Here is a 22,835-nt window from a genome sequence, read left to right on the forward strand (position 1 = left end):
CAGGCACACACCTTTAGCCCCAGCCCTCTGGAAGCAGAGACAGGCAGATTTCCGTGAGTTTGAGTCCATCCTGGTCTACACAGAGAGTTCCAAGCCAGTGAACCCTGTCTCAAGGGGGGAAATGTAAAGAATCGACTAATTTAATTGAATAAAGTTAAAAAGCTTTCTCATAGCAAAGGAAAGCAGCAGAATGAACAGACAGCCTGCATAATGGAAGAAAGTCTTTGCCAAGTAAACAACTGATGGGAGATTAAATACATTGCATCTATAAAGAACTAAAGCCAGACTTAGTGGCTCACACCTGTAATCTCAGGACTGGGGCAGATGAGACAAAATTGCCAAGGATTTGAGACCAGCCTGGGCTACGAGCCTGCACTATGTGTAGTGTGAAACCCTGTCTCAAAGAGATAGAAAAGAAACTCTCAGGTGTGATGGTGCACTTGTGTGATCCCAGCACTTGGAAGGTAGAAGCAGGAAGATCAGGATTACAAGGTCAGACTCTCATGTAGTAAATTCAAAACCAGCCTGGGGTTCACAAAAAGTAGTCTCAAAAAAGGAGAAAAAAAATAGGAAGCCCACCTGTTGTGGCTTGAATGAGAACAGCCTCATAGGTTCATATGCTTGAATACCTGGTCCCTGGTTGGTATAACTATTTGGGAAGGATGAGGAGGTGTGGTCTTGCGGGTAGAGGTGGGAGGAGAGAGGAGGGAAAAGGGAAAGAGAGGCTGACTTTAAGGTTTCCAAAGACTCAGGCTATGCCTAGTATGTTCTCTGCTTCGTGGCTGTGGATAAAGACGTAGATTCTCCGTTGCTACCCTGCCATGTCTGCTGCCTACTTTGTGCTACCTCTCGTCATCATGGACTCTAACCCTCTGGGACTGAAAGCCCCAATTCAACACCTTCTTTTTAAGTTGCCTTGGTCATGCTGTCTGATCAAAGCAATAGAAAAGTGACTAAGACAGTATCCCAGTGTCAACCTTTGGTTCCCATATTCACACATGCACACATTTTAAGCTACACAGCCCCCCAAAAAGAAAACTTACCAATTATACTATCTATAGGAATTGTTTATATCTAAATGAGATTTGGTAGTTTTTCTAGTAAAATTTTAATTTCTTGTATACCTCATACTATAAATGTGTAACAATAAATACTTGGTGGAAAATTGCAAATATTAGCTGGCTATGGTAACAGACCTATATTTGGAACATTTAGGAGGCTGAGGCAAGAAGATTACAAGTATACATGAAGTTGATGCTCAAAAACAAAAATCATAATGCTGCATGCTTGTTTTAAAGACAGAAAAAGTTTCCTCCATTGAAGTGTCACAATGAAATATAAATTTCCTCAAATCTGTACCCACAATGAAACTATAATAAGTAATAACAAAAACACTACCCTGAAGGTTACTTTCAAAATTTTTTATTTCAATATGTTAATTTCTTAATAAAAGTATGCATGATATAATCTAAAGAAGTGTGACCTGGGTCTAGGATGTACCTCAGAGGTAGAGTACTTCCTAGAATGAACGAGACTTTGAGTTCACTCCCTAACTCATACACACACATATTATAAATATATAAACCATGCTAGTATATATAAATTATATCTCTGCAGCTAGCCTGTGGTAGTGCACGTCTTTAATCCCAGCGTTCAGGAGCAGAAGCAGGGGGATCTCTGTGAGTTTGAGGCCAGCCTGGTTTACAAGAGCTAGTTCCAGGCCAGGCTCCAAACCTACAGAGAAATCCTGTCTCGAAAAAATGATAATAATAATTATTATTATTATTCTATCTCTGTATGTACATGGAGAGAAGAAAGAGAGGAAACAAATACTACCCCAAAACTATTCCCATTTAAACTGCAAGGAGGGCTGGGGAGGTGGCTTAGTGGTTAAGAGCACTGGCTGTTCTTACAGAGGACCTGGGTTCTACTCCCAACACTTGCATGGAGGCTTACAACTGTCTACAACTCCAAGATCTGACACCCTCACATAGACATACATGCAGGCAAAACACTAATGAAAGTAAAACAAAAATAAATTATAAAAAATGCAAGGAAAATTAAAAGACACAGAAAGGGGGTTCCTCAAGATGGCTCAGGGGACAAAACTGCTTGCCACCAAGGCTGATGATCCACAGAACTTCAAGAAGGTGAAGGACAAAGCTGACTCCTCCACCTAGGCCTGATGGCACACACAATCGCATACACACATACAATATATATAAAAAATTATTTTTTTTTAAAAAGAGAAGGGCTAGAGAGTTGGCTCTAAGTCAAGAATATTGGCTGGTCTTCCAGAGGACCTGGATTTAGTTCCCAGCACTCATAGCAGCTCACAGCCATCTGTAACTACAGTTCCAGGGGATCCTACACCCTCTTCTGCCTCTGAAGGTACCAGGCATGCATGTGGTGCACAGACATATACGTGTGTAAACAAAGATTGCTCATTAGTTTCCCGGCTGCCCTGACCAGAATAAGCACACAGAAATTATACTAATTACAACACTGCTTGGTCAATAGCTTAGACATATTTTTGGCTAACTCTTATATCCTAAATTAATCCATTTTTATTAATCTGTATTGTCATGAGGCTGTGGATTACTGGTAAAGGTTTGGGCGTCTTTCTCCTTCAGCCGCTACATGGTGTCTCTCTGACTCTGCCTACTCTTTCTGTGTATCTCTGCTTGGAATTCCTACCTTGCTTTGCTCTGCTAAGCCATTGGCCAAAACACCTTTATTCATCAACCAATAAAAGCAACACATATACAGAAGGACATCCCACATCATACATGCAGGCAAACACCCATACACCCAAAATAAAAATTAAATCAAAAAACAAATAAGAGGCCGGGCGCAAGCCTTTAATCCCAGCACTTGGGAGGCAGAGGCAGGTGGATCTCTGTGAGTTTGAGACCAGCCTGGTCTACAGAGCTAGTTCCAGGACAGGCTCCAAAACCACAGAGAAACCCTGTCTCGAAAAAAAAAAGAAAAAGAAAAAGAAAAAAAAACAAATAAGAGACAAAAAGCTTTGTAGTCATAGAAAGCATTATCCTCACATCATGAAAAACACATGAAAACTTCCCCCCCCCCACCCCGATCCAAAAGAAAGCCGTTTCACTTACTAGCATGCTTATCGGCAAGCATTATTAGCGTGTTGGAGATATCACGTCGTCTATAGAAGCACACAACTTTTGCTTCCACGTTGCCACTCGCAGTCTAAGAAATGAGAAAAACAAAAGTCATATGGGACCTGAAGTCTCAATGATAAAATGTGCTTAAAAACTGAATGTGGCAGCATGTGCCTATAACCTCAGCCCTTGCAAAGCTAACTCGGAAGGACTGTACAAAGTTCGCAGCCAGTCTGATCTACATAGAGAATTCCACACCAGCCAGGGCTACGTAGCAAGACACTATGTCAAAAAGCAAACAACAGCAGCGAAACCTGGAGAGAAGGAAATGGAGACGAGCTCCCGCTAACTTTGTGCGCATGTGTGTTGTGAGACAGGGCTTCACGTAACCCCGGCTGGCCTTGCCTCCACCTCCCCCAGACATTCACAGCCTTACCAGCCAGACTGATCCTTCCAATTTTAAAAGCCACAAATAATTTGTTCATGGTACTGATTTTAATCATCTTTGAAAGCATTGCTGTACATTGCTCAAACCCATCCCCAGATGACACAGATTAAGTGGAATATCACCAGCCCCAGTCCTGGGATGACTCTCCGCAGGGGGCAGTAGCCAGCATGCAGAACAGAACTGCAAAAACACCTCCACACGGTCAATAGTCTCAGTTTACCTTCAAGTAGGAAACCATGCAAAACTGTAAGCTCCCAACACAGAAGTCTCTCTGACTAGTCTAGAATACAATCTGCATTCAGCTCGGCTGTAATTTACTGCAGCTGAGGCCCAGGCTCCTATTCTAATATCTATAAATTCTGCAGGCTTTCAAGCAGGCCAATCACTCACTGGCAAGTTCTTCATAAAAACACATAGATTCCAATAAAATGTTACTGTAATGTCCAATTTCTAACATACGTGGCACATGCGTGCAGAATGTATTTGGACTTAAAGATGTATTCAAATAGAAAGACTGTATACCATAATAAATTTGTCAATTTTATCAAGTTCAGCAGCAACATTTTAGTTCGGCAGCAAATATTTTAGTGAGAAATGGTTCTGTGGAAATATTGCCCCTTCAAATTGAAATCATATTAAATTCCTACCCAAATGCCAATACATTTTGTAATGTTGTGATCAAACTCATCCCCCAGAAGCAATGATCCAGCAATCTGCTAAATGAACAGGCCGATATTTCCATGTAAATAAAATCCAGGGCTCCAGTCTCTGTGCTTTCTCATCTCCGTCTCATTAGTGAGCTCACCTAAGAGCAACGCTCTACAAAGATGATCAAATTCTCGGTTAAGCCTGCTTGAGGGATAAAGCCATAGTTCAGAATATTTCTTCTTTTCCTTTTTTTTTTTAGTTTTTCGAGGCAGGGTTTCTCTGTAGCTTTGGAGCCTGTCCTGGCACTAGCTCTTGTAGACCAGGCTGGCCTCGAACTCTCAGAGATCCGCCTGCCTCTGCCTCCCGAGTGCTGGGATTAAAGGCGTGCGCCACCACCGCCCGGCTTCCTTTTTTTTTAAGACAGGGTTTCTCTGTGTAGCCCTGGCTGTCCTGGAACTCACTCTGTAAACCAGGCTCAAACTGTGTGATCGCCTGCCTCTCCCTCCCAAGTGGTGGGATTAAAGGAATGTGCCACCCACCCACCCACTCTCCTTCTTTTAAAGACAAGCTCTTACTATATAACACAAGCTGTCTTAGAACTGGTAATCCTCCTGCCTCAGTCTACCAAGTGCTGAAATTAATAGGTGTACAGCATCATACGTGGACATAAAAATTGCTGGGTGAGATTGGGTGTGGTGACGAACACCTCTAGTCCCAGCACTCAGGAGGCAGAGGCAGGAGAATCTCTGTGAGTTCAAGGCCAGCCTGGTTTACACAGTGAGTTCCCTCTCTCAAAAAACAAAAAAACAAAAAAACAAAAAAACCGGGCGGTGGCGGTGCACACCTTTAATCCCAGCACTCGGGAGGCAGAGGCAGGAAGATCTCTGTGAGTTCGAGGCCAGCCTGGTCTACAAGAGCTAGTTCCAGGACAGGAACCAAAAACTATGGAGAAACCCTGTCTCGAAAAATAAAATAAAATAAAAAAAAAAAAACATAAAAACTCTTTAGGTCCGGAGATGGCTCAGTGGTTAAGAGCAGTGGCTGATCTTCCAGAGCACCCATGCTCAATTACCAGTACCCACAAGGCAGCTCACAACTGTCTATAACTCCAGTTCCAGGGGATCTGACACCTTCACACAGACAGACATGCAGGCAAAATACCAATGCACATAAAATAAAAATAAGTAATTATAAGTAATAATATCCTCAGGACTAAGGGATATAGCTCAGTGACAGGGTGCATTCTTATAATGTGCACAGCCTGGGGCTCAATGCCCAGCAACAAAAATCTTCTCCTGGGCCACACACACTCTTCACTATTGGATAACTCACAATAGTGCAGTATTGTTCTTGTCTCACGACTACAGGACTATTGTCCTTCCCCCAGGACTATAGTACAGCATGGTTCTTCCCTTCCACAGAATACACAGAAACCATTTCTCTGAAGCTCTGCTATTCTAAACAATGATGCACTGAGCAGTGGCTAGTCTGCTGTGCTTCTCTTGTGTAAAGAGGTGAGTGCAGGGATTGAGGGTGTATGTGTTATAAATGTTAAACATTAAAGTTGAGCCTGGTGGACTTCTACTTCTAGAACCAGAGAAACAGAACACCAAGAATTGAAGACAAGCCTGGCCTCTGTCTTTTTTTTTAAGACTTTGTCTCGAAACAAAAAACGAGGGCTATGAAAGAAAGAAAAAGAAAAGAAATAAAATATGCAGTCTCAATCTCTGTTTTTACGGGATGTGTGTGTGCATAATACTGGGTGTGTTTTGTGTGTGTGTGTGTGTACATGGGGGAATATGTGCTGCTTTTATTCATTAATGAATAAAGAAGCTGCTTTTGGCCAATGGCTTAACAGGATATAGCCAGGCTGGAAAAGAAATAGAGAGAGTAGGTGGAGTCATGGAGACGCCCTCAGCTGAGTAAGCCATCACCACGTGGTGATACACAGATTAATAGAAATTGGTTAATTTAAGATGTAAGAGCTTGCTAGGAATACACTAGCGTCATTGGCCAAGCAGTGTTGTGATTAATACAGTTTCTGTGTGAATATTTGAGGTCAGGGCAGCCGGGAACAAACAAACAGCCTCTAACAATGGGGTAAAAGAATTTTTCTCCTGTTTTACAGTGAGCTCAGAAAGGGAAAGGCAAGGGATGTACCACTGAGCCACACAGCCTTGAACTAAGTATCTGAAGGTGATAAACGATGTGGAAAAAAAGCAAGCAGGAGGCATTTTTATTTGTTTTTTGGGGCGAAGCCTCCAGTTGCTGGAGCTGGCCTTGAGCTCTCTGCTGGTTGATAAGGACTTCCCATCCCCCAGCCTCTATCTCCTCAGTTCTAGACTGTCAGCATGGGCTGCCACACCCAGTTTTTTCTATGCTGGGCACTGAACCTAGGAGCTCTGAGTTACCACCTGAGCTGGACTTGGCACTTTCTGACCTGAAAAAGCATAGGTGAGGTGACGGAAAATATGTATTTAAGAGATGAACAAGCCAGCCACAGTCTCACAAATAAAACTACAGAAGTGTTAACCGTAAAAGGTCACACACAGGATAGCCCTCTGTAAATATGTAATCTGGAGTTCAATTAGCAACCTCTTTTGAGTTGGGGGTGGGGTTGGGGGGGTGATAGAACCCAGGACCTTGCACAGCCTCCTTAAAATTCTAGAACTTTTTAGATTGGAAACTAAAACCTCCTGCCAAGCATAATTCGATTCTGTTAAAATTTTGTGCCCTTTTGCTGTGTGTGGTGCACGACACCAATCCCAGACCTCAGAAACAAGCACCAGGAGTTCACAGCCAGCCTGGACTTCATTGCAACCCTGTCTCAAAACCACTTCTCTTTTTTATTTTCCCCTAGTCTATACTCAGAGACTAGAGGAAGAGTACAGAGGAAAACACGCATGTACATATAAATTTATACATACTACATTGTGTTTGCTTTCAATACTTGTTTTCCCAAACTAGTGTGAATCATAGCCTTTTGCTTCAGTCAGTAACACATTGTAAGTATCTTAGCATAAACGGTTGGCACATAATTAAAGGCATTAAATAAACAATTGTTGAACTAATGACTTTCTGAATTTCTCATGTCTATGCTCATACATAGCATTACTATTTACCAAGTACTTTGATTCAACTTGTTTTTCTTTCCTTTTTTGTTTTTGTTTTTCTAAGATAGGGTTTCTCTGTGTAGCACTGGCTGTCCTAGAACTCACGCTACAGACCGCTCACAGAGATCTGCCTGCCTTTTCTCCTCCCCTCTTCCTTGCAAACCATCTGATTTTCCTAACCATTGTGTTTTTACACTGGCCTGGAACTCCCCAGGTAGGTTCACCGGGTTGGCTTGTGAGCCCCAGGGCAAGGACTGTAAGCAGGAGCCACTAAACCGGTTTCTCTTTCTAGTTTTGAATATGGGTTCTGGGAATTGAACTCAGGCGCTAAAGCTTGCAAGGCAACTGCTTTACTAACTGAGCCATCTACCCTGCCTCTCATTTTGCTTTTCTAGACAGTCTCAGTAATAAAACCCAGGCCAGACTTGAACTACATATAATATTCCTGTGTCAGTCTCTCAAGTGCTAGGATCACATTGACTCATTTTACAATTTTAAGGTTGATGGTGGTGGAGAGACAAGACCTCACTCTCTAGCCCAGGCTAACCCTGAGCTCCCATGTGCCTGACTATAAGCATAAACCGCCATGTCTAGTTTAGAAGGATTCTTCCTTCTAAAGCTAGGAGAGGAAACTATTAATTCACTAAAAATTGCAAAACACAGCACTTGGGAAGCTGAGGCAGGAGGATTGTGATTTTGAAGTCAGTGAAAGCCTGTCTCAAACAAACAAGCAAAATACATACTACAGTTCTAAATAGGAAAAGGAACGGAGTTCTTCAACGGCCCTGATCTTTTAGCGCTCAAATCAATTGAAGAGATCTGTAATCTTTTACTCAATATCATCACACCAAAAAAAAAAAAAAAAACCTCTATAAAAACTAAATACTCAGAAGCATGCAGAACGCTGAACTATGTGAAAGTTTGACTTTCACACTCCGGAACTGAACACGCCTTTAATTCCAGCACTGGGGAGGCAGAGGCAAGCAGGTCACTGTGAGTTCAAGGCCACCCTGGTCTACAAAGTGACTGCCAGGGCTATCACACAGAGAAACCCTGACTAAAGGGTTAAATAAATAAATAAATAATTCTTAGTCTGGAACTGAAAGGAAAAATCACCCCTAGGGTTTACCCCTAACAGAAAGCACCTTGCTGTTCACTCCTCACCTTGTTGAGTTCTTCTATTCTTCTGATTAGGTACGGGTTGCTGGAGGAATTCTCAAAGTAAACATAATCTGCAATCAAAAAGTTACAGGTCTTTTCAGGAAATTGTTCACAGTAGTCAGCTTCCCTCCTGTTTTTTAGACAGGGTCACATGGTGTAGGCCTGGATGTCTTAGAGCTTGCCATGTTAACCAGGCGGGCCTCAAGCGCACAGAGCCCTGCTCGCCTCTGCTAGGATTAAAGTGCTGGGATTAGAAGCCTGCGACAGTTTATTGGACTACAACTTTCTGCAGCAGGTAACTCACCTCAGTAAGTAGGTAGGTTACACCCACCTTACCGCAACCTCAGTAAGCTGTACCATGTCTGTTACTTTCCTAGAGTCCCCACTTCTGAGTAGCCCAAACTGATTTACAACTCAGTATCCCCCTGCTTCAGACTCCCGAGTGCTGGGACTGGCAGCACGCACCACACCCTGCTTAGGTTTCTCTCACTTTTGCTTTTAGAAATAGTTTTCCATTAGTCCAAAATGGCAAGAACTAGCTATGTAGCTAAGACTGGCCCTTAGCTCTGAAGCTTCCTGCTCCCACCTCTTACAGGCTAAATTTACTGGCACGTGCCACAATGCCCAACCTTAAATTAGTTCCTTAATTTCAAAAAGAAGCCTGACTTGGTGTAATGAGGTGGGGTGGTAAAGACAGGATTACAAAGCAGGGGCCGGGCACAGTTATACAGCAAGACTTTGTTTCAAAAAAAGAAAAGGGGGATTGGAGAGAGAGAAAGAGAAAAAACATAAGCCTTAAGTCCCAGCACTTGGGAAGCAGAGGCAGACAGATCTCTGTGAGGCCAGCCTGGTCTGGAGTGAGCTCCAGGGCAGCTAGGGCTATGTAAACACCATGTCTCAAACAAAACAAAACAAAAACCACCACAACAATGTTACATCTTCGTCAGTTATTTATCAGAGCTCACTGAGGCATGCTCCCAGCCCAGCATCTGCATCCTCTCCCTCCAATTCAGTCAGCCCTGGAGAACGTTTCTTACATAAAACTGTTGGCCTAAGACAAATTCAGAGCAAAGAGGAGGGCTTACCAGCCCAACTTCAATTCAAGCATCAACTTAAAAAAAAGGAAAGAAAGCCAGCGGGCAGAGTGGGTAAGAGAAAGCTTGGTAACAAACTTTTCCATGCTCAACCTGGGAAGGTGAGGAATAGGGCAGGGCTACTTGTTTGAGAGGCAGGGCTGTCTAGGAAGGGTGTTGGGATCTTTTTACCCTTTTATCATATTTGATCCAACTCCATTTAGGCCCTTTTCTTATAAAGAAATCATGGCAAGTTTTCAACTAAACCTGAAGGATTTTTCCAAGCGTGGCTTTTCCTCCAGAGTGGCTGGAAACTTCCCACTGTGTGTTTACCTGAGAGACTAGACTGCACAGTCACTGTCTACCTTCCCGGCTCTCTACTGCTGAGTGGCCTCATTTAGCCAGGCCATTCCCCACCATCATCCATCAGGAGCTCAGCTAATGAGCAAAGAAGGAAGAGCAAGTCTCACTCACAAACACGCCACTTATCTGAATTATTATTTTACCAGGAAGGAGGGAGGGAGGGCGTCGTGAACAGGGAAAGTTTGTTTGACCTTATTTCTCTCTTCTGCAGAAGGCTGGGAAGACAGACAGCAGAGCCAACGTCTAGGCTGGGCTCAACTCCCCACCTGGGGCTGCGGTTCCCTGCCCCCCCCCCCCACACACACACAGCCTCCACTCCTAGGGGGGCTGAACGAAAAACCGAAGGGAATGGGGGTGAAGCAGCGAAGGTGCAGAGCCCTGGATCAGCAACAGGCCTGTCCAGCTGTGCCCCCTATATGGGCCACCATCGCCCCCAGCCCACACTAACACCGAAGCAGAAGCAGGGTCGGGGAGGGGGAGGTTGTCCCCAGCACCCCCCACACACCCCCAGTGCCCAAAAGCCACGCGAGGAAAAAAGCCACTCGGCTAGGGGGCTTGCAGGGGCCCTGTCCCTTTGGGGCGTTCGTAAAGAGGGTGTCCGATGCGTGTCCCCAGAAGAGGCCTGGCCCTGAGACGCCGGGCAGCGGCGGTGGGGGAGGGGAGTGGGGGTGGGGAGCCCCCTGCGCCCCGCCCGCGGCGCCCTCGGCCCGGGCTCCCGGGCTGCGGGCGGTAAGCGTGCGCTGCCCGGACCCCCGTTCCCGCCGCCCGCGCCCCGACGGGCCGGGAAGGGCCGAGCCTCCCTACCTCCGACCCGGTACATGTTGGCCGCCATGTCCGCCCGCCCGCCCGCGGAGCCCGAGCCGAGCCCCGCCCGCCGCCGCCGCCTCAGCCTCGACCGCCGCCGCCGCCGCCTCGCCACGGGGGAGGGGGAGGGACGGGGAGGGGACACCGAGGGAGGGGGCTGTGCCCGCCCCCAGCGCCGGCCGAGCGTCGCCGAGCGGGCCCCGGAGGCCGGAGCGGCGGGGACGGGCTGCGGGGACCGAGGACCTCGGGGCCACCCGCATTAGCGTCCGAGCACACCAGGGCCGGGGGCTGTGGAAGAACCTGGGTGGGGACAGAGGCTCAGCCACTCCGAGCGTCTCCCCTGCCCTCGTCACCTGTCCGCCTTGGGACAGGTTCTCCTTTCCTGCTTCTGTCCCCGGGGACAACCCTCTATGTGTGACCTCAAGCACATGAACGCCCTTCTGGGTACAATTCTCCGATTTAGTAAAGGCAAGCGACTGATGCTTGGCGTCCCTCCCTCGTGGTGAGAGGGTGTTTAGTGGCTTTAGAGCCTGCAGGTCCTGGGGCCGAGAAGACCCTACCTACTTGCAGCTTGCCCAGTCTGAAAAGAGCTAAAAGAAGCTGGCTATCCATCCCAACCACATTGGCAGGTCTATCATGGTTGTGCCAAAACTGAACTGAACAAAACCGACTCCCCCACATCCGCAGGCCTCTAAACAGGCTCTGTTTAAGGCGCGTGCTTTAACCAGGAAAGACCTTTGGCACGGGAAGGTTTCCTTTGCCAGTAGAGGAACAGGGGCTCCACAAGCTGCCACTGCCCCAGCAAAAGGAGGAAGTCCTGTCAAACAGTTTGGTGTAGCTGGTCACCTAACTGGTTTTATGTCAAAAAGACACACACCCCGCCTTTTTTTTTTCAGTATTGGGGATTGAAGCCAGGGCTTTATGCATCGTAATCACTGAACTATACAGTCCCAGTTCTTCCGTGTTTGTTGGTTGGTTTTTAAATTTCTAGTACATTCATTTATTTATTATATCTGTGAAGTCACAAATGCCATGACACCTAGGTGTAGGTCTATTATATGGGCCCGGGGATTGAAGGTAGTCATTTCAAAGGCTGTAAGCACTTGGCACCTACTTGAGCTATCTCATCAGCCTTATTTATGTTAAGCAGAGTCTCAGCTCAGACTGGCTCTCCTCACCTCCTGTCTCTCAAGTGCTGGGATTGTATGACAAGTGTGGGGTAACACACCCCACTGGAAAGTTTGTAAACGGTTAATTTTCCCACGGATTCCCCTTTTCACTCAGGTTTTTGGCCGTCTAGGGATACCTTCTTGACTGCCTCGTCCCAAGAACACACGACTTCCTTTAGGAAACCCGAGCCATTCCTACTACACCCAGACCTTGTTGCATAATAAACACTATGCTGATCGTCCACTAGTGCCTGGTGACACTGACTGAGGTCTGTGTCTGGGTAGGAGGTGTCCCCAGAGAAGGAGACTGCATTTTGGTTGATGTTCCTTTATCACAAAATATTGTGAAAAAAAATTTTTTTATGAATAGTTGAGGCAAATAAAATAAATACGCTTTTGCCATTGTTACACCGGTTATTCTGTGGCCTGTTTTCGCATCTGCAAAACGGAGAGGTGACTTCCACTGCTCAGGTGTGCTAAGGGTCCGCTGTGATGACATCTGAAGGTGCTTTGAAAGCTCTGGGCAAACAGAGGGTGTCTGTTGCTCCCTTTTTGTCCCAGAAAGCCTGAGATTCCAGAGGAACTGGTAGAATGCTCCAAACTGTTAGCCCTCCGCTCTTGGGGACCAGAGGAGACCAAAGGACTCTGGTACCGTGACAGCAGAGCTGTTATTTATCTAACTCTTTCACGGGAGATTCCACCAAAAACATCAGGACTTATCTGCACCACTCTCTAGTTCCGAGCTAACGCACCAATAGGCTGAATAATTCACCTGGAATAGTCTCCTGGCATCAGTACTAAATGTAATTCAGTACTTCCCTCTGGCCCACAACAGCATGAACCACAACGTCTGTCTCCTAATAAGAATGCAGCCTGGAAACGTCAAGGATATAGGTCACAAGTTTTAGAAGGTTTGCTCATAATGTTTTAAGTAATAAATGAACAAGGGTTGGGGAGGTAGCGGGGGCAGGGAGGAGCTCAGCTGGTAAAGATGCTTGCTGCCAAGCTTGGTGACTGAGTTTGATCCCTGCAACCCACACGGTAGAAAGAGAAAAACCAATTCTTTTCATATTTTTGTTTTTTCAAGACAGAGTTTCTCTGTGTAGCAGCTCTGGCTGTTCATGAGATCTGCCTGCCTCTGCCTCTTGAGTGCTGGGATTAAAGGCATGTGCCACCATGCCCGGAGAGAAAAACCAATCCCTAAAAGTTGTCCACATAGCCAGGCGGTGGTGACGCACCACCAGAGCTAGTTAGAGGACAGGCACCAAAAACTACAGAGAAACCCTGCCTTGAAAAAAACCAAAACAACAACAAAAAAAGTTGTACATCATGGCCTACATACATGCACAATTACACGCTAAGTTTTTCTTGAAGCTCAGTTGGGAGGTAGAGGCATGAACAGCACGAGTTTAAGATTATCCTAAACTGCATAGCAAATCTGAGCTAGGCTAGGCTCCATGGCTGGAGTGCAGCTTAGTTGACAATATTTAACTACCATTCATGAAACTCTGGGTTAGATCCCCAGTACTGAATAAACCCAACCTAATAGCCTATGCTTCTCATTCCTGCACCCAGTCCTTGGAAGTGGAGATAGGACAGAGAGCTCAAGGTCCTCCTCAGCTACACAATTTGGAGCCATCCTGGACTACATGAGACCCCATCTCAAAAACAGTAAGAATCGTCTTCCTCAAAATATTGCTATGTTCTTGTTACTTCCTTGTCTGCTTGTCTCATTTCCTTGGGTTTTTGAGGTCCCTAGTCTTACCACAGTAAGTATGTGACAAGCGCTAAGAACATTTCCCACGCCTGTCTACACTCAACTTTCCGCCTTAGGATCAGCCTTAGCCTGGAGACCCCATTAAAGGCAGAGCAGGAAGTAATGATGGTGGCCAGACCAGACTCCCTCAACTCCCCTAGATTCTCTGTGTTAAGCCCCTCCTACCTCCAGCTCCAAGACAGGATCCTCTACATAAGAAATACTCAATATCTTAAAGAATGGGGGGGGGGGGGCCTTAGCAGTTAGAGCATATGTGCTCCTCCAAGGGACCCAAATTAAGATCTCAGAACCCATACCAGATGACTCACAATTGTCTGGAATTCCATCTCCAAAGGATTCGACATCTTCTGGGCTCTGCATGTACCTACACTCACATGCATATACCTACACACAAACACACATGCATGTACCTACACACAAACACACATGCATACATAAATAAAAATAAATCTTTTTTTTTTTCCGAGATAGGGTTTCTCTGTGTAGCCTTTGCTGTCCTGGAACTCCCTCTGTAGATCAGGCTGACCTCAAACACAGAGATCCATCTGCCTCTGCCTCCTGAGTGATGGGATTAAAGGCCTGTACCACCACTGCTTAGCTATAAAAATAAATCTTAAAATAAGAAAGAATAAATGGCAGTTGAGGTTGTAGCTCGTTTAGTAGAATGCATACCTAACACTCATGAAGCCCTGGGTTCAACCTCCAGCATTGAATAAACCAGGTGGGATGCTGCGTGTTAAAGATTTCATGTTTGTTTGGTCCCAGTGCTCTCCGGCCATTTTCAGGCATCCCTAAAGAAGAGATGTCTCCTAAAGCATGCCAGAAGCACCAAAGCAAATCAAGTCTTCCCATGGGTAAAGCTTCCTAGCATGGCTGTCGAGATTAAAGAAGCACATGGAAGGGACTGCCTGAGGCCACAGAGGAATCCTGTTGGAATCCAGGATCCCACCCTTTTAGCTGCCAAAAAACTTCAAATGAGCCAGCATATACCTATGATCCTAGCTCTCTGGACACAGAGGCAGGAGGACCAGAAGTTCAAGCCTAGCCTAGACTACATGAGACCTGAAAGGAAGACAAAGAAGAGACACTGTCACTGCCAAAAAGGCTCTTGCCACCAAGTCTGAAGACCTGAGTCCAATCCCTGGGAGCTACATGATAGAAGAAGAAAAGCAACTTCTATAAAATTGTTCTTTGTTCTTCCACATACATCACACATGCACACACAGACACATACTCACACACACAGACACACACTCACGCACACTTAAATAAATATAAGGATTAAAAAAAGAGCCGGGCATGGTGGCACATATCTTTAATCCCAACACTTGGTAGGCAGAGGCAGATGAATCTCTGTGAGTTCAAGGCCATCCTGGTCTACAGAGTGAGTTCCAGGACAAACCAGGGCTATATAGTGAAACCCTGTCTCAAAGGGGAAAAAATGTAAAATAAATAAATAAAACTTAAAAAGAGACAAAGAGTAAAAGAGAAGAAGAAAAAGAAAAAAGAAGTATATGGGATAGAGAATTTGGGTTTTGATCAATTTAGAGATGGAGTTCTTTTTGTTTTGGTTTTTTTCCTTCAGTTTTTCTCTTCAGGCACGGAATTTTCGTGAAAGGAAAAAAAAGTGTTCTGTGTTCTGGCCGCAGTCTGGAAGTCTTGTGATATTGAACCTCGGAAAGGAGCCTGGGGGCCTCGGGTGTAATTAATCTGAAGCTAGAGCACAGCTTTGGAGAAGAAACTGTGCCTTGTTTGTCTTTTCTGTGATTTATCACCCCCTCCCTTTCATTAATTTATTTTGTTTTTTAGCAAAATCTTTGGAAAAATCCAGCCTGTTTCAGATATTTAGGGAGGTCCTGGGCTGTAAAATGGACAAATGAATCCTAGTAGAAAGGCATGTGACATCAACAAACAAAACAAGAATGTCCCTAAGGAGAAGGGAAGCAGCACAGGGACCTTTACAGCTCCTCTGGTCAGGGCTTGCCATGGCTAAAGCATGGAAACCCAGAACAGTTCAGAAAGGCTTATTTTTCCTGAGATGTAGTCACACTGTGCAGTCTGGCTGGCCAGGAACTGGCAATGTAGACCAGTATGGTCTCGGCCTCCCAAGAACTCATATTAAAAGCATTCACTGCCAAGCCTGGCTGAGATTCTATATAGTTCCCTACTGCCCTCAGATTCTAGCCCCAGGAAGGCTCCTTCTCTGGTGAAGAGAGAAGTAGGATCTGGAAGTTACAGTGGGGACTGAGATGAGGGCCTAGGTGATTGATTAGTTGCTAATTGATTCTGGTGTTTCCGCTTTTCAGCCTGTTGTGGATTTGAATGAGAAAAGATTTGCCATGTAGGGTGTTGCGTCCAGAGAAGAAAATTCAGGGTGGGGCAATAGGAGATGTAGTAAGGATGTTTGCAATAATGAATCAGAGTCTGGTGTGGTAGCATACACATCTAATCCCAGCACTCAGGAAGCAGAGGCAGGAATATTTCTGAGTTCGAGACCAACGTGGTCTACATAGAGAGCCCAAGATAACCAGAATATAGAGAGAGAATATGTCTAAAAAAAAAAAAAAAAAAAAAAAAGGCGGGGATGGGGAGTGGGATGAATCAGGCTGTCCTACCGAGAGTTACTCACATAGAGGCAGGGGTCCAGGACAGGAGGGAAGGCATGAGGTGGGTGAGGGGAGCTAGTCCAGCCTAGAGCAGAGGCAATGGCTAAGAGAGAAGTTGACAGGTTTGTCGTTCGTAGAGGAGGAATAGTAAGATCTGGAGGCTTTCGGGAGATGCGGAGTGAAAATAAAGCCATAAGGCTTATACGCAACGGGCTGGAGACAGCGCAGGCAGAGGTCCCTGACTATAGGACACAGGAGCTGAGGCAAGACTCAGTTTGGTGATAGACAGGTTGGTTCCAGGTGCCTTTGGAAGTTTCTGGGTAGAGAATTCCTCTTTGAAGAATTTGGTGAACTGGCCTGAAGTGTAGGAGAAAGATCAGAGCTGTACCCCTTGTCACCATTAGCCCACAACCTAGGCTGTCTGGTCTCAGAAGTAAGCCAAACCCTGGCTGCAAGGGATGAAGTAGCTCCCAAGAGCAGAAACAGGTTTAACAAGTTGGGCTCTGCCCACGGAAGTCAGGTCCATATGTGCAAACAAGTTGGGCACAAGCAGTCACACAAGTCGCTGCTCAGGGCAGAGTGCCCAGGGCTGCCCACGGTCTAATAGAGTCCTGCCTCGACCCTCAAGTCTGGTAAAGAACAGAAAAGGGAAAGGAACAAATCCAGTCTGATTCCTCCACCTCACCTTTTCTACCCTCCCTTTCTCAGATGGTATAATGGGTTGAAGGACTCCCATCTCATCAAAGGAGGGAGAACACAAAGGAACGTCTACCTGGAATCTATGAATCTGGACTTATTTGGAAAAAGACTGTTTATAGGTGTAATTAAGTTGAAGATATCAAAATGAGATCATCTTGGATTAGAGTAAGCCTAAAATCCAAAGACAAATGTCAGGATTAGATTAAGATAACATTGAAGAGAAGGCCCTCTTAGGGGAGAGGGTGGATTGGACCTACAGAGAGAGACAAAGAACACAAAAATCCAATGGCGGAAGCTGGAGGTACAGCATTTGCCTGCCGTGTTTGAAGCCCTGGGTTCTTTCTTCAGCACCACAAAAAGAATTGGAAAAAGCCAGGCTGGGGGACATGATAGCCCATCCTATTAACTGTACCATACAGGAGTGAGAGGCATACGAATCTGGAGTTCAGGGTTAGCGTTGGCCACACTGAGAGTTTGAGGCAAGTCCAGGCTACAGGAAACACTCTCTCCAAACACAAACAACAAAAAATTAAACCGAGTAAGTGAATCATAGAGAAATACACACAAAGCGGCCCGACAGCTTCACAGAAACAGCTCAGTTTATCTTTCTTATTGTCTCTCCTACCTGTCCCAGGAAGCTTAGTGCTAATGGCAAAGAAAACCTGGGTTCACCGGGTGTGGCAGCACACACTTTTAGTCCCAGCACTCGGGAAGCAAAGCAAAGGGGCCTACTATGTAAGTTCAAGTCCAGCCTGGAGTTCCAGGAAGACAGGGCTACACAGAGAAACCCTGTCTTGAAAAAAACCAAACTGTAAGGTGGTCCTGCCCCCCCCCATGGTTGCATTTGCTGCCTCCTGGTTCCCCCTTGGGGCCACATGTAGAAATAAAAAAGAAAGAAAGAAAGAAAGAAAGAAAGAAAGAAAGAAAGAAAGAAAGAAAGAAAGAAAGAAAGAAAGAAAGAAAGAACAAACTGTAATAGTTTAATGGGAGAAGATGACCTTGGCAGGTTGGAGCCAAGGGACACCACAAAGTCACGCTATGCAACAGAGCTCACGTGGGAGTTTATTAGGGGTAGGTGCAGAGGTAACCTCTGAGTAAGGGCAGAAAGAAAGAGAAGGAGGGGTGAGAAGGGCCTGCCTTTTATAAGGGGATATAACCTATGTGCGTAGGGACAGCGTTCTACTCAGTGGCTAAGGTGTCGCATCTTGGCTGCTGCTGATGGTGTGCCCTGCTAGGTGCTAGAGAGCAGGCCAGTGTAAATGCCTGGACTCTAACATTAATGTTACTGTCTGCCCCACCCCCACCACAGCAGCCTGCCTCTGCTGCGGAAGCACTTACATCTCCAGGCACCTTTTTAGGTCAGCTATGCGACTTTAAACATGCCTGCCAGGCAAAGCTCGCTCTCTTGTCCTCATCTCTCTTGCCTCTTTCTCCTCTTTGTCTCTTCTTTCCTCTCTCTCTCTCTCTCTCTTTTTTTTTTTTTTTTTTTTTTTTGGATTTTTGAGACAGGGTTTCTCCGTAGCTTTTTTTTTTTTTTTTTTTGGTTTTTCAAGACAGGGTTTCTCTGTGGTTTTGGAGCCTGTCCTGGAACTAGCTCTGTAGACCAGGCTGGTCTCGAACTCACAGAGATCCGCCTGCCTCTGCCTCCCATGTGCTGGGATTAAAGGCGTGCGCCACCACCACCCGGCTCTCCGTAGCTTTTTGGTTCCTGTCCTGGAACTAGCTCTTGTAAACCAGGCTGGCCTTGAACTCACAGAGATCCGCCTGCCTCTGCCTCCGGAGTGCTGGGATTAAAGGCATGTGCCACCACTACCCAGAGCTTCTTTCCTCTCTTGCTTCTATTCTTCCTCTTGTCTGTCTGCCTCTTCCAGTCTCCACCGATAAACCTCTTGCACTAACTCTGCTGCACATGACATGTTTGCTTAGTGGCATACCTTGGCAGGGCCAGCAAAAAGGTACCCACTATCACGCTTCTTTTTATTTATCTTTTTATTTATCCTTTCACAAACACCAAAAAAGAAAAGAAAAGGACAAGGAAAAGAAAGAAAAAGAAAACCTGGGTTTACACATGTCTATTAAGAACCAGAGGGAACAGTTGGAGCAGTCAGATACTTTCTCTGGAGTACCCTCAAGCTGTGTCACATGTCCCCATGAACACCAGTGCAGTACCAATATAGTGATGCCCCAGTTAATGCCCCAGTGGACTTTCTTTGTTGGGCAGCCCTCCAGCACCTCAGACATTAGTCCATGTTCTCACGGTGCAGGTGAGCACTAGCGAGACTATCAGTCTCCAGTTTACAAAAATGTCCCTCGTTTGTTTTAGGGATGAGTGTGTGTGTGTGTGTGTGTGACACACACACGCACATGCATTTAGGTGCATGAGTACTTGTGGAAGCCGGTGGTTAAGGTCGTCCTCAGTCACATTCCACCTTTGAGATATGATTGCTCACTGAATCCGGAGCTCACGGACTCAGATGGCTCGTCAGCAAGCTCTGGGGATCTGTCTGATTCTGACAGCCCTTTCCATTCCCTTGCCCTGAATTGGGGCTACTGAAACAGGACCAATGTACCCAGCTTTTATGTGGGCTCTGGGTATCCCAACTCCGCTAGCACTTTACCACCTGAGCCATCTCCCCAAGCCTCGAAGTGTTTAGTTTTTGAGATCCTAAATGGCCCCATACCTTGCTCTGTAAACTGGGCTGCTATCTCCCTCCTAAGTGCTCGGATTACTGGTGCGCACCACTTCGCCCAGAAAAAAGAAAAGAAAAAAGCCCTTTCTGTTCACCAAACACCAACAAACACACACTGAACACAGAGAAAGGCATTGCAGATACGTCAGAGACCAAGCTGCACCAAGTACCTCTCTTCTGAGTTTATATTTTAGTGAGGAAAGCAGACAATAAATATACAAATAGGTAAATATATATGATAGAAAGTGATCAATGTTAGAGATTAAAATCAGGACTAGAGAACAACAATAACAATAACAAAATGTTGATGTGGTCAGGAAAAGCTTCTGGAAGACATAAGAAATAAACAGAGACCTCATTGAGAGGCTAGAGCCCTGGGACATCTGGGGCACAACATCCACGCAGAAAGAAACACACTTGCAAATCCCCTGCAGCTAGAAGCTGCTAGACCTCATGATGCTGTGCAGTAAGTAGGTAGGAAGTAAGGTGAGAGAGGTGACGAGGGTTTGGGTCACACACAGCCTGGTGGCTTCTGAAAAGGGTTTGGATTTTATTCTAAGTACAATAGGTTGCAGTTAAAGGATTTTGTTGTTGTTGTTGTTGTTGTTGTTATTGTTGCTTTTGAGACGGGGTCTCACTATGCAGCCCCGGCAGGCTGACCTAAAACTCGGAGAGATCCACCTGCCTCTGCCTGCTGGGATTAAAGGCGTGAACCACCACACACAGCAGTTAGAAAGTTGAAACATGGGGTGATGGTGATCTTACTTAGGTGATTTTTTTTTTTTTTTTTGGTTTTTCGAGACAGGGTTTCTCTGTAGCTTTGGTGCCTGTGGAACTAGCTCTTGTAGACCAGGCTGGCCTCGAACTCCCAGAGATCCACCTACCTCTGCCTCCCGAGTGCTGGGATTAAAGGCGTGCGCCACCACCGCCCGGCACTTAGGTGACTTTTTTTTTTTTTTTTGGTTTTTTTGAGACAGGGTTTCTCTGTGGTTTTTGGAGCCTGTCCTGGAACTAGTTCTTGTAGACCAGGCTGGTCTCGAACTCACAGAGATCCGCCTGCCTCTGCCTCCCAAGTGCTGGGATTAAAGGCGTGCGCCACCATCGCCCGGCTATTAGGTGACTTTTTAAAAGCTATTGGTGTACAGGTATGCAGTGGATGGGTAACCACGTGTGCGTGGGTGCCACGTATGCATGGGTGCCAGTGGGGACCAAAAGAGGGCATCAGATCACCTGGAGACAGATTACAGGCCACCTGACAGGGGAGTTGGGGCGTGAACTCAGCTCTCTGGAAGAATAGCGAGCCCCCTTAAATTCTGAGCCTAAACTCCACAGGCCCTGCGATTTTTTTTTTAAAACAGTCTACTCAGCCGACCCTCAAACTCAAACCCACATCCTCACCCTTCCAGTCACTGGCATTACAGCTGTGCTCCGTACCTAGTTTGACTTATGATTTTTTTTCTGATTCTTAAGGTCGCATTTATTTACTTGTGGGTGTGGTGTATGCCCTTTGGTACACACGTTGAAATCAGGGGACAGTTCCCGGGAGTTACCTCCTCCTTCCACCGTGAGCCAGGGACTGAGCTCAGGCCTCAGGCTTGGCAACAAACGCCTGTACCCGTTGCTCCATTTCAGCTGTCCTTGATTTCTGCTTGTAATTGTACTTTTCCTGTATCTGTGCCTGTGCCTTTGGGAGCTGAGTGCACCGCATGTGTACAGGTGCCCAGCGAGGCCAGAAGAAGGAGGGGAATCTCCTGGAACTGGAGTTATATGTGAACTGCCTGTGTGGGTGCTGGCAACCTTGATCCCTTACGAGAACAGTAAGCACACTGCTGGATTATCTCTCCAGATAATGATTTCTGTTTTAAAACATCACACGGGCCGGGCGGTGGTTGCGCACGCCTTTAATCCCAGCACTAGGGAGGCAGAGGCAGGCGGATCTCTGTGAGTTCGAGGCCAGCCTGGTCTACAAGAGCTAGTTCCAGGACAGGCACCAAAAACTTCAGAGAAACCCTGTCTCGAAAAATAAAAAAAAAAACAAAACATCACACTGGCAGCTCTGCAGAAGGCGCACAGTGGGGGAATGGAGACAGGGAAAGTAGAAAAGAGACTGATTTAGTCCAAGGAAAGAGCTGATGAAGGTTTGGAGTAGCGTGGCAGCTGTCAATGACAATGAATACACGTGTGTGTGTGTGTGTACCTGTCAGCCTCCTTAAATATATGCATATAGATTGCGCACACACACTTTGGAGGAGGGCAGAGATATGGATCAAGCCCACCTTCATGTATCATAGGCTGGCGTTCAAACACTGAGTTACACCCCTAACCCCCTTTCTTTCTTTTTTAAATTTTAATTTAAAACAGAGCCTCATGCACTAGGCGTGGTGTGGAATGACCTTGGTCCCGGAGTCATTTAGGTGATTCTCTATGAGTCTGAGATCAACCTGGTCTACACGTCAAGTTCTAGGTCAGCCAGAGTTAACATAGTGAGACCTTGTCTCAACAAACAAACAGCAATAACAACAAAAAGCCCTTACTAAATTGTCTAACCTGGTCTCAAGCACACCCGAGCCGGCCTTTTGTTGGTTCTTACAGACATCTGCCACCTTTGCCAACTCCCCGGCCCATCTTGTGTTTGTAAGTCTAGTCCTAGGAAACTGGAAATAAATTGGTAGGGTTTTAGCCATGAACAGGAAGGAAGACTCACTAACCTGCTCCACCTTTGGTCAAATCGAGGGACAGAGGCTGGAGTTTGTCCCTTTCTTCTGCTCCTTTCATCTTTATCCGTTGGTTTCTACGGCTACCCTTTCTAGAGAGAGAGGGCAGTTCATTTGTTCTCTTTGTTTCCAAAAGAACTAAAAATGCTGCAGAGCTCGAAGCTAAACTTTGAACTTTTGGATAAATAAATCATTGTTTTTGTCTCCTTTTATCTCTGCAAAGTTTTGGGGGAAAGTGTATTACAGAGCTGCCTCCGAGACACTGTTATTACACAGCCCAGCCAAGAGCGTGTCATTAGTGGCAACGGACACAGCGCTTCATGTTTAATTGCCCAGATCAGAGCTCAGGCGCCACAGAGAGGGCACCTGGAGGCAGTTTGACCTTTCTGAGGCTTTGGCTAAGGAGACTTAGAACCTGTCCAACCAAATCCCACCATTGGTT

At 46.0% G+C, this 22,835-nt stretch overlaps 1 protein-coding gene across 7 annotated transcripts in view; it reads right to left on the reverse strand.

Moving 5' to 3' along the window:
* Nucleotides 1-11,120, reverse strand: part of Mta3 (metastasis associated 1 family member 3) — a 118,122-nt gene extending 107,002 nt beyond the window's left edge. For 3 of the 7 annotated variants that reach the window (XM_057766334.1, XM_057766349.1, XM_057766340.1), the window contains exons 1-3: nucleotides 10,739-11,000; nucleotides 8,502-8,569; nucleotides 3,123-3,216 (exon numbers count right to left, since the gene is read on the reverse strand). In XM_057766334.1, the coding sequence (XP_057622317.1) occupies nucleotides 3,123-3,216; nucleotides 8,502-8,569; nucleotides 10,739-10,766 (190 nt within the window). In that variant the 5' untranslated portion in view covers nucleotides 10,767-11,000. Of the gene's footprint in view, nucleotides 1-3,122; nucleotides 3,217-8,501; nucleotides 8,570-10,738; nucleotides 11,002-11,091 lie in introns of those variants that run through there. The other 4 variants (XM_057766379.1, XM_057766368.1, XM_057766323.1 and 1 more) reach the window with 4 other exon arrangements.
* Nucleotides 11,121-22,835: the final 11,715 nt, after the last annotated feature.

The sequence above is a fragment of the Chionomys nivalis genome, chromosome 1 (assembly GCF_950005125.1).
Source record: "Chionomys nivalis chromosome 1, mChiNiv1.1, whole genome shotgun sequence".
NCBI classification, from domain to species: Eukaryota; Metazoa; Chordata; class Mammalia; order Rodentia; family Cricetidae; genus Chionomys; species Chionomys nivalis.